Genomic DNA, 11,083 nt, shown 5'->3' with positions numbered 1-11,083 from the left:
ATAAACACGCTTTCTAAAGAATATGTGCCCTATACTCGGCGCGGGCGCAGGATATTGGCGTATGTGGAAGCAAACTGCTTACGCAAAATCGATCATGGGATCGTATGCAAAGTAGATGCATCCTGCTGTTGACCCCGCAGATATCTTTACCTCAAGCGTTCTTGGATGAAGAGAAATCGTGCTTTCGATGAATTAGACTGATCCGATTACTCTTCGCTTTCACTGATTGCTTTTACTTATTACAAATGTGATTTAACGATGACACGGCGAAATGTACTGGGCGGTTTCCTCTCTCTCTTTCTCTCTCTCTCTCTCTCTCTCTCTCTCTCTCTCTCTCTCTCTCTCTTCGGTAACAAAAAGAAAGGATCTGTTTTATAGTGCATAATGTGAAAAACCTAAAACCCAAAAAAAGATTATTTGTTGTGCTACTAAGATATTTTAAGCTTTTTCTGACTATCGGATTTGTAAACCCTTTGAGTATTAGGGCAATTTTACCTGATAGCTTACCTTGGAATCTTGGAATGCATCAACTTTTACTATGTCTTTTAGCCTTTTGGTCAATGTGATTTTTTTTTAGCACCGAAGAAAAGTGAAAGTGAAAATATTACTTTAACGAAAGGGTGTTTAAACTACATATCATTGAAAACGGATAGTTCAAAGGACAATTGTTTGGTGAGAACAAAAGAATTGTATTGGTCGGTCCATAACAAATAGGAAATCAGGTTTATAGTTTACTTGGAATTTGAACATGAAAACGTGCCATAATCTTTTAACACTATAAATGACAAATAGCCCATCAATTATAGTAATAACTGTGACAAAGACTAAATGTATTAAAATATGCAATATGTGCTATTTTCAGTATTCTAGTTATCAAATAATATTCTGAAAAAAAACATAACTTACAATCTTATTATATCTGTTGATATAATAAAATAATTTTCCGCCTGTTAACATTAAATGAGAATTACTTTGGATGAAAATTAATTATTCGAAATCATCTTCATAATATTTAAAAATGCATGTAAGTAATAATTGTGGTTATGTATTTGTAATTTAATATTTATAATGAAATACAGATAATAACGTTTGATAAAACTTAAAAGTCATTTTTTACAAAGATTATTAACGATTTATAACAATATAAAAAATGGTGACGGTCGATAAAAAAGATAGATTGTGTGATCCATGGATCATCCGGGATCGTTCCAATGGTTTCTTACATTGTAAGCGCCATCTCACATTGTTCTTGACCATGATATTGCAACGATATTACCAGCTGGAGAATATACAGTTTTCAAAGCTTAGATGTTTTTTTAAATAAAATATATTATATTTTTATTTCATTAAAAATTAATAATTAAATATTATGGATTTTGGCATTCAATATTAAATGTCAAAAATCACTGTAAAAGGTTTCTTGTTAACCATTTTTAGAATATAGTGAGATATTGCATAAATATAATTTGGTAAGATAATAATTTAAAGTAATATTGTAATTGTTATTACTTTTACTTATTACTTTTTTATTATTTAAGTGTATTGTGAATTTTATTCTTTATATTATTGTAATCATATTCTTTAAAGGAATGGCAACAGATTTTACATACACTGTGGCATAGCAAACATCTTACAGGGGCTTGATGAATCTTATGAGAGATTTAATTATACAGTATATTCTATTTAATTATACAATATATGACTTATCTAAAATAATTAAATTTTTAAGAATTATATTTAATTTATTTATTTTTCATATTTAATTTGAGTATATTAGAGAAATTGCATAGAAATAAAACTAGGAAAAGAATAAATATATGTGAAATATCAATTTACTTTACAAAAAATGCTTTTATTAACAAACGCGAAGGTAATAATAAATAGTCACACGAAAAATAAATAATCAATATCCACCGAAGAAATAATTTTGTATTGCCTCGCAAATATATTCGACAACATATTGACGATGTAATTGTCAATATCTTTTACTTGCACTTTAATGCATGCAAAGATGATCATTACTTCGGCGCTTACATGTCACACTTAAAAAAAAGACGAACGGTCGTATCGATATTCCATATAATTCTTTAAAAAGAAAATTTAATTTAATTCTTTTTGCCAACATATTCCGAATGTCAGGCATAGCAATGTCACGATTAAAGGGAATATTGTGGATTCTTAAACTTAATCAAAAATTTAATTAGCGCAACTAATTTTTCGATAAGCTAACAAATCTGTCGAGCTCGATGCGAGTTTTGTTGAACCGATAAAACGATTCTACGATTATAGTCAGCACGAAGCCGACAGTCTTTGAATTTGAACGAAACTGACGTCGCGTCAGCATCGATCGTCAGTGAGCTACTTGATTATTTGGCGTGTGTTTCTTTGGTCGTATATCTTATTTGCCGACGTACGATGGGGAATGCGTTTACGAGGGCAACATCGGACAATTGATCGATGCGTCGTTAGTGGGACATTAGAACGAGTTCAGTTGTAGTTCGTTGAGCTGCTTGAAGATGAGGACGACGAAGAGGATCCTACTGAGCTGGAGCTGCTGCCGGGTGAGTAATAGCTATAAGCAAGATTTTGGGCTTCCACACCATTGGTCGGCGTCCAAACGCGGGAATAAGGACCACTGCCGTCCCACGTATTGACGGGGTCATAGCTCGACGTCGTCGAGAGCATAGGTGGAGCACCATAGGTTGATGCCGGTTCCATGGACATTCCTACAATCGTAAAAATTTCACATTTTATGCATTCCATCAAAGTTACGCAGTGCAAATGTGAAATTTTTCTTCGTGCTGCAATTATTCTCCAAAATTTAATAGAAATCTTTATGTAATGCCTTTTTTTATTTAATAATTAATTTATTGAAATGTTATAATAAATTAAATTAATATTTTTAAATAAATAAAATTAATAAACATAAAATAGTACATATTTTTTTTATAGAAAAAAGTAAAATTATTTTGGTATAATAAGTTAAGAAAAATAAAATTATTTTAGAAGTAACAATATATAACTACCTGTAAGTTTTATTATAAATGTAAAAAATTACTTTTATGTTAAATATTAAAGAAATACTGGAAGGATTTATTAAGGATATATAAACGTACCCATCGGCATCATCATGCCACCTTTCTTGAAGAGCTGCATAGCAACAAATCCAATCACGATAAGAAGAGCAAGCTTCGACAAGACCAGAGCCTTTAGCGCTTTTAGTCCAATAATGGCGACAAAGATGGGCATTAGAGCTTTCAACTTCAATTTCAACAGCAGCAAAAACGGTAGTAGGAGCTTCTTCTTCAAGAGTCCTCGTGCTTGACTGGTAGCTACGTCATTGTCCTTGAATTCAAGGTCAAGGTCCGTCAGGCTCCTGTTAGGTCTGTACTTCAAACTAGCATCGACGAAAGGTAAATCAACTCCATAATCGAAACTCTTTAAATACTTGAAGGTCCTGGCAACGATTGCTTCGTCGACGGTTTCGAGCGATCTCGCTTCCGTGGTGGTTCCCAGTTTGTTATCCAGATAAGCCAAAACTTGATGCTTCAAACAAGATGTCCAGGATTCTGTCTTTATACATTCGTTCAAAGAATTTGTCAGAAAGTCCTGATTGGCTGTGCAAGATCCAACCAATAGAACGATCACGCCTACTGATACTATCAGTCGCATGTCGGTATCCTTTTCCTTTCTTCGACGTTTTGTAGAAGATTATTCGAGTCGCCCGCGTTTTTCTTCTTCTTCTTCTTCTTCGTCTCGTATAGATTCGCCGTTCTCGCCGTTCTCGCAATACCGCGTGTCAATAAAAGCGATCGATCGTCCACCCGTGTGAGCGAGCGATCATCGGCAATCGAACTGCGACTGACGGAGGAGTGGCTCGTCCCTTTTATTTAATTTGTCCCCCTATGAATCTATGTTATTCGGTCGCGCATGCCGGGAATCTACGATTAAAGGGAAATTATTCAAATTTCACTGGCATAGAGTGTCGTACCTCCAATCCCCCTCGAACCTCCCTCATGCTCATTCACTCACGCGTGTATATGTATCGATTGTTGTACGTCGCGTACACGATGGCATGCAACGCATACGGGAAACGGAACTTGCGTGTCGCGTCTCTTCGCCTTTGCGAGTCTCACTTGACTCGTCGTAAACTGTCAGGCGCCGTTTCGCGGCCTGTATGCCTTCTATGATTTAACAGAATGAGTAACTGTTGTCGCTGTAACACTCCAGAAAATTGCAAGTCATGCGTATATGCGCGCGTACGGTGATTTAAAAGGATACGATACCTACTGCTATTCTAGAGTTACGATGCAACACATTGTTTTACGTTTTACATTAATAAGTGAAACTGGACCGATATGAATCTTACAATTACAGTCAATTAGACAAGATGCCATCTTCGACATCCGTCACGGATTGTAGAGAGGTCTAGGTTCGAGTTCGAACTCTGGCTGGGGTGATATTTTTCACAATAAATTCTTTACAGTGATTTTAAAAGAATGCTTATTAACATTACAAGTTAAATAGATTATCGATTTAAGTGGATGGATTTACTGTTCCAACAAGAAACTGTGTTTTAAGACAAATAATCGGTAGTTTATTGAGTTGGGAAAAGTATACTAAATTCACATAGAAATATTATTATTAGGCTATCAATATTTAGTCCGACCAAAAATGGCATCTCCTCTAATTGATTGTAACATGGAATTACGATGATTTATACGCTACTGTTATAACGCTGTAACACTTGCTCCGTGCATATGACATTGTGAACGGCAATGACATTTGTGGAGAAAGCAGGATAAGTGTAAATTTTGTTACAATGTTAAAAAAAGATAAGATTTTTCTCATAAAAAAATTAGAAACTATAGGTACATTATGCACTCAAAATGCTACTACGTTATTTTAACTTTTTTTTTTTAATATCGATGGCAATTTTTTTTTCTAAATATCAATTTATAAAATTACGTTATGTTATTTTCAAAACTGATTTTGTGCCATTTATGAGATATATTTATTTTCTCTAATAAAGATAAAAAACGCACTTCGATACTTTGTTGTGATATTTATTTCTGTTTTTAAATTAAAATAAAATGGCAATAAAAAGATATAAAAAGAGATTTATTGCTGCGCTATTTGTTACGTGTGTTTGAACAAATTTCTTTAATTAAAGTGGTAAATAAGGACAGCTGTAAAAAATAATAATGATTACATTATAATATATAGTAACAACATAACTAGATATAAGTACAAACTGAAATCTTAATTTAGTTATTTTTATTTATTTTAATTTATTATAAATTTTTTATTTTCCAAAATATACGAAATTATATCAGAATACATATGGATGTGACATGATGTGAACGTTAATGCGAATAGCTAAACATAACATATAAAGTGATACTTAGTTGCACGTATGATGTGCATATAGATTTTCTCGTTTTCATGGAAATTGCAAGTCACGTAATATGTTAAAATAGTGAAATGACTTTTTTAAAGTGGTGATTTCTCCAATCAACTTTCGTAAGGAACGAAAGTGATCACATTCCCATGTAAGTGTGTACGTGTAGGACTTCTTTAAATATCCTATAAAGTTTCGATTGATTAAAAATGTAAGCATTCCTTTAAATATAGAAAAGAAATATAGAAAAGAAAGATAATTAAACAATGTGTTACAGAAATGAAGGTGATAAAGTATATCATACAAATCTTAAAGATGTAAAATTAAATACTTTTTTCTAAGGCATATTGCTAAATCAACCATAAAAACAGAGTATAAACTAGATAAAATGTTCATCTGACTTTCTATTTTTATAAATGCTTGAAAATATCTATTATTAAATTAATTTAAAAAATTACTAGTTTTTATACGTAAAAAAAAATAGACAAGCTTAAAACAATATTTTAATTTTTTTTTATTTTAAACACATTTAAATGTTTTAATAACAAATAAGTCTCAAACCAAGTTTAAATTTATCTTTTTCTTCATATATAGCACAAATTGTACTATCTCTACTTTTATTTTATATATTATATTATATATTGTTTATATATCTAATTTTGTAAGAAAGTATATTGATTGAAAACTGCAATATATTAACATTAATTTAACTAATCTCCTTTTTTCTTGAATAAATTTTAGGATCGAACGACAAGCGGCATCGGGAAAGCAGGTTTGCAAATAAGCATAGGTTGAAATGACTTGCAATAATAATTTATTAAATAGATAGTAAAAATAGGAAGCTAGGTATTTTACAAAAGCATCTACAGAGACCGAGAGTGACATTAGAGTTGTGCATGAGCGGTGTATGCGAGATTGTGCGCAAGTTGCGATGTCGAGAGTTGATCTTGATCCTGGAAAGATCTGTACTGAGTTTGATATTCCCATCCATGAGCAATGGGCGCAGCGTGAGTATCGGCGGCAATTTTTTTGCAGAGTTGAAAGATGGCCATGCCGACGGCCACGATGAAGCTGAAGAATGAGAGCTGCAGGGCGTTCCAGGCCTTCAAACCGAGCACACCGATGGCCAGAGGGATCAGAGTCATCGCCTTCAGCAAGACGAACACGAGGATAGGGATGATGACTTTCTTCAGCTTGGATCTACGAGCCTCATCGACGGCACGGCCCTGGCCGAACTTGATGTTGAAGGTGAGCTGATCATCTTCGATATCGCGCGAGCTCACCTTCACGGTGGAGTCTAGCGGCAGTTTAAAGGTCACGTCGTGAGAGGCCAAGTAAGATTGTACGGTATCGAGAAAAGAACTCTCGCTACGAGCAGACGTCGCTTCGATGGGGTATGAGTTACGTGTAACTTCCACCGTTTCGGATATCTGCAAAAATAAAGATATAGATAAAAGGTCGGCAGATTTATTAAGGCAAAATATTTATATTTTATATATAAGAAATTTATGCAATTTTACTAAACAAAACGAAAAGAAATTGAAAATAGTAAATTGAAACTAAGGAAACTCTACCGTATCATTGAGTAATATTTAAAAAATATTACCGATACTTACCTTAAAATTATCCTTACTGAAGACTTGGTCGAGCAGGTTAAACACCTTGAACTTCATGCAAGCGATCTCATCGTTCTTCTGCGAACAATCAGACCTGGACTGATCTACCATCTCGTCCATGGCATTCTTCCAGTTTTCATTCTTGGCTGGTTGCGCAGCGGCCAACGCTAGTAGGCCGCATAGGATGAAAAACTTCATGGCGTTAGCAGGGGGTATATCCGTTCGTGAAGACTCTTGGGGAAAATTCGCGCTATGCACTTGTTTGTGGATAATGAATGAGGACGATCGCGGGACGACGACTGATGCCAATGGGTTGGGCAGTACGGTATTTATACGAAGGCCTATCGTCGAATCGCACAACGCACGTTGAAGAGTCGCGTAGCGGCGATCCCGAATACTCCCCCACTTCCATCCGGGCGTGGATTTTCTTTTCGTTCAGTATGGTCTTCGATTATTGAGGCCTCGCTACAGATCATGCCGCGACTACCTAATGAGGGAGGATAAACCGGGCGAGCGTGAGATCGCGCGACATACGGCACGCGACGTCGAATCGGGGTGGCGCGGCGGCCCCGATAGGTCATACATTTCGCTCATGAAACGCGATGGAATCTATGATATTAATGAACAGTAGTTTGCTTTCTACGAGCGATATCTGAAGACCCACTTGCGACGGTAGTCGCTCGTGGAATATTTTTGAAGCATGGCTTGAAATTAAATTTTTTATTACGAACGCAGTCGGATTTTGTAATTAGACTTGTTTCATTCGGGTGAGAGCGGAATTTTGAAAAAAGTTATTAGAAAACGTTTGGAGGAAAGAAGTTTAATCTTACAAAAGTTTTCTAGGACATTATACAGAGCTTTATTATCGGATAAAATTAAAATTTTACAAGAAGACAAGAATAAATTAAAGTACATAATTATTTTTTAGAAATAGACCACATATACACAAAAAAATGATGTAATAATGCGTAATCAGATTATTTAAATATCTTTGTTATTTTAAAAGCAATATTAACCTACTATAATTTATTAAGTCATTCTTTAATGATTAATTTTTCGATGTGCGTAGCAATTCGTCTAATGATTTGAATGCAGAATGGCATACGAGAAATTGATAATTAATTATTGTAATTAGTATTTATGATTCAGGCACATGTAACGATAATTAATCTTGATTCTGTATCAGGCAAAAGGAAAAGTTAAAGAAAGAGAAATAAGTGAAAATTTTTTATCCTAAATTATTTTTGATTATTTAATCTTTTTAGTCGTTCTTCTTTATAGCATACAATCGGAAATCATATATACGTAAGAGTCCTTTATCCTTGACACCAAAGTCGTCATAACATTGGCATTGAGTCAATCGTTCATTCATAGCACGATCATAACTTTCCACACGACTGCCTCGTTAAAACTCCCTCCTGTCTCTTCATGTTCTCTTCACGTTTCCTTATGTCGTTAACCCGATCTCTAGACACTACTAATTTCACCCTGTCAGACCTAATTAAATTGTAGCTCCTGATCGAACCTAAAGGAAAACAGTTCAGGGTACATCAGTAATGCGCGTTGCGTGCGAGTTTCTCGCGCGAGAATGCGCATAGGGTACTATCGGAGACATTTCTGTCTTCCTGCCCGACTTCTTCTTTATCATAACAATGAAACGACAACTAGAATTTTGGGTCAAGTTTGCATAAACATTTAGGCCGTTTACCCGATAAAATGTCGATCAATATATTTCGCATTTTGTACAATTAATCTATTCGTTTTAGTCCGTTTATTATAGAAAAGTAACAAATATTTGCGTGCACCAACAAACATTCCATGAACTGCAATCCCTGTATTACCACAGATATCTATCTTTTTTTAGAGATACGGCATTTTTCAATATTTATGAAAATTGAAAACAATTCGATAGTACAGATTACATAAACTAACAAATCTGTGCGTGTAAAATTGTTTGAAAAATTATATCTTAATATTTTTAAATGTATTTACGCATTTCTATATATTATGCTAATTTACTATACATATATAATCTCTATATAAAATTATTGTATTGGTTCTAATAATAGTTCATTTATTCAAATTACACATCGATATGTTAAGAGTGAGAAGGCGCCAAAGGAAGAATTACTTTTTCAATTTTGAAACTTATTAATGCTTTCATATTTGTTTATTATCCTTTTGTAAGACGTATTCACTGTTGGAACGATAGCGTCCTTACATCTGAAGAAAATAATAGTTTATAAAATATTAAAACAGAATGTTGAGATGAAAGTAGCGGCAAAGTTTATTTGATGAAATAATGTAAAAGTTTACATAAATAATGTAGGTGGAACTAACAATGAATAAATAGGTAAATCTATACAATCGCGATAAAACAATCAATCTTGTTATACATCGTTCTATTTCCTATAGGCCTTGTAAGGTCCGTGGGGTGCGGTGTCCCAATGAGGGGGGTGTTCTATAGGTGGGTGACCATAGTGAACAACTTCGTAAGCGACTTTCGGTTTAGTCAACTTGAAGATCATCATCGCTCCGCTGAGAACCAATGATAGAAGACCCAAAGTTAGTGCCTTCCACGTTTTCAAAGCGATGAGAGCGAGAGCAAGAGGTGCCAAAGCGGTGGCTTTGAACTTGAGACCAAGAAGGAACGGTATCATCACTTTCTTGACGAAACCGCGACCTGCAAATACAAAGAAACTCTACTTAAAACGTTCGTCAAGAAATCTTGCAGTCTTAACAGATATTACTTATTCATAGTTATTTTTCTTTCATAGTTATCTATCAGTTTATATATAAATGCAGATTGTAAATGAAATAATGTAAACACCAGTATTCGTACTATTTGTTATTAAGTTACCTTGTTCATTAGAAGAGTCACTAAGAGGGATTGTAAGACTCTTTGGCATGTTGTCGACTAAGGATCTAGGGACAATATTGGATCCTACAATCACTGTTGGTAGTTTAGCCTCAAGCTGATGGCTTGCCAAATACGCGTCCAATTTCTCAAGCATCAATGTTCGCAGGAGTTTTCTCTTGGATGGATCTGCGGCGTCAAATTGTGAAGGTAAATCTTCCACCTTATGCTCTGGGGCATCGCGGGATTTAACTACTGCTAAATCCTCCGTAATTGCTAATCTGTCTTGTTTCACGGCATCGGTGATGTAAGCCAACACTTTCGGTTTAACGCAAGATAACATGGATTCGCTATCTGCGCATCTGAAACATTTCAAATTCGTATAGGGTTATTAAAAAGAGCATTAAATATTTCTAAGCGATTACTATTTTAATCTTGACATTTTAGTTTAATTTAACACAAATAATTATCAATAATTAGAATTATATAAAAATTATAATTTACCTGTGATAAATTTCTTGCAGAACATCAACGGTAGTTTCTATTTGTTGCGCACTAGTGAGAATCGCCAGAAGGGCTACTGACACAAAAGTGGTTAAAATCCTCATGGCGGTATCACCGATTCGCCAGACTAAAGACCGAATGCCAGTACGGTCGAAGTCAACGGGGTTTTATAGCTGATGGCAGTCGTGTACGACCGATGAATTTTGATCAGGGACGTGTTGCTGGCTGGTTGAAAGAAAAGAAGAAAGCCTCATTATTTAGGGTGTCGGTATTTTCACGACTCTGAGCGCTTTCGTCCCTCTGAAACGATTTCGATTTCAATGTCTACAGTTCTACACCAAATATCATTTCCGTTTTTAGATTATGTTCATCAGTGAACTGTATTCAGATGATACTTATTCAGAACTTTTACTGCAAAATTATAATTTTAATAGTAACTTTTTATTTTATTTTTTCCTTTTTTGGATTTTTAAGTACTTTAATTTTAAGAATGTCGAAACGTTACGACTAAAATAATAAAAACTGTTTGAATCCAAATAGATTCTGTAGATTTCATTATAAAAAAAAATTCTGTCAAAGTTTGAGACTGTTCAGGAAGCTTATTATTGAGAAAATTAAATAATAAAATTATACGTCGTATTATGGAAAATGGGAGAAAAATTATTATATCTCAAATAATTAAAAAAATAAGATTTTTAAAACCGA

The 11,083-nt window shown here is 34.3% G+C and overlaps 3 protein-coding genes across 3 annotated transcripts; all 3 read right to left on the bottom strand.

The window, feature by feature from the left end:
* Window positions 1-2,487: 2,487 nt before the first annotated feature.
* Window positions 2,488-3,831, bottom strand: LOC112460335. Its single transcript, XM_025024978.1, has 2 exons — window positions 3,117-3,831; window positions 2,488-2,726 (listed from the first exon to the last, which is right to left on the bottom strand). The coding sequence occupies exons 1-2, from the start codon at window positions 3,670-3,672 to the stop codon at window positions 2,488-2,490; spliced, it is 795 nt and encodes a 264-aa protein (XP_024880746.1). The 5' UTR covers window positions 3,673-3,831.
* A 2,454-nt stretch (window positions 3,832-6,285) lies between these two features.
* On the bottom strand, window positions 6,286-8,389 carry LOC112460334. The gene is made up of 3 exons (XM_025024977.1): window positions 8,323-8,389; window positions 7,018-7,250; window positions 6,286-6,831 (listed from the first exon to the last, which is right to left on the bottom strand). The coding sequence occupies exons 1-3, from the start codon at window positions 8,387-8,389 to the stop codon at window positions 6,286-6,288; spliced, it is 846 nt and encodes a 281-aa protein (XP_024880745.1).
* A 1,030-nt stretch (window positions 8,390-9,419) lies between these two features.
* Window positions 9,420-10,482, bottom strand: LOC112460333. Its single transcript, XM_025024976.1, has 3 exons — window positions 10,379-10,482; window positions 9,878-10,236; window positions 9,420-9,700 (listed from the first exon to the last, which is right to left on the bottom strand). The coding sequence occupies exons 1-3, from the start codon at window positions 10,480-10,482 to the stop codon at window positions 9,420-9,422; spliced, it is 744 nt and encodes a 247-aa protein (XP_024880744.1).
* Window positions 10,483-11,083: the final 601 nt, after the last annotated feature.

Source organism: Temnothorax curvispinosus, unplaced genomic scaffold (assembly GCF_003070985.1).
Source record: "Temnothorax curvispinosus isolate PA1 unplaced genomic scaffold, ASM307098v1 QBEX01010444.1, whole genome shotgun sequence".
NCBI classification, from domain to species: domain Eukaryota; kingdom Metazoa; phylum Arthropoda; class Insecta; order Hymenoptera; family Formicidae; genus Temnothorax; species Temnothorax curvispinosus.
Note: the sequence above shows the minus strand (reverse complement) of the source record. Positions and strands in the feature narration are given on the sequence as shown.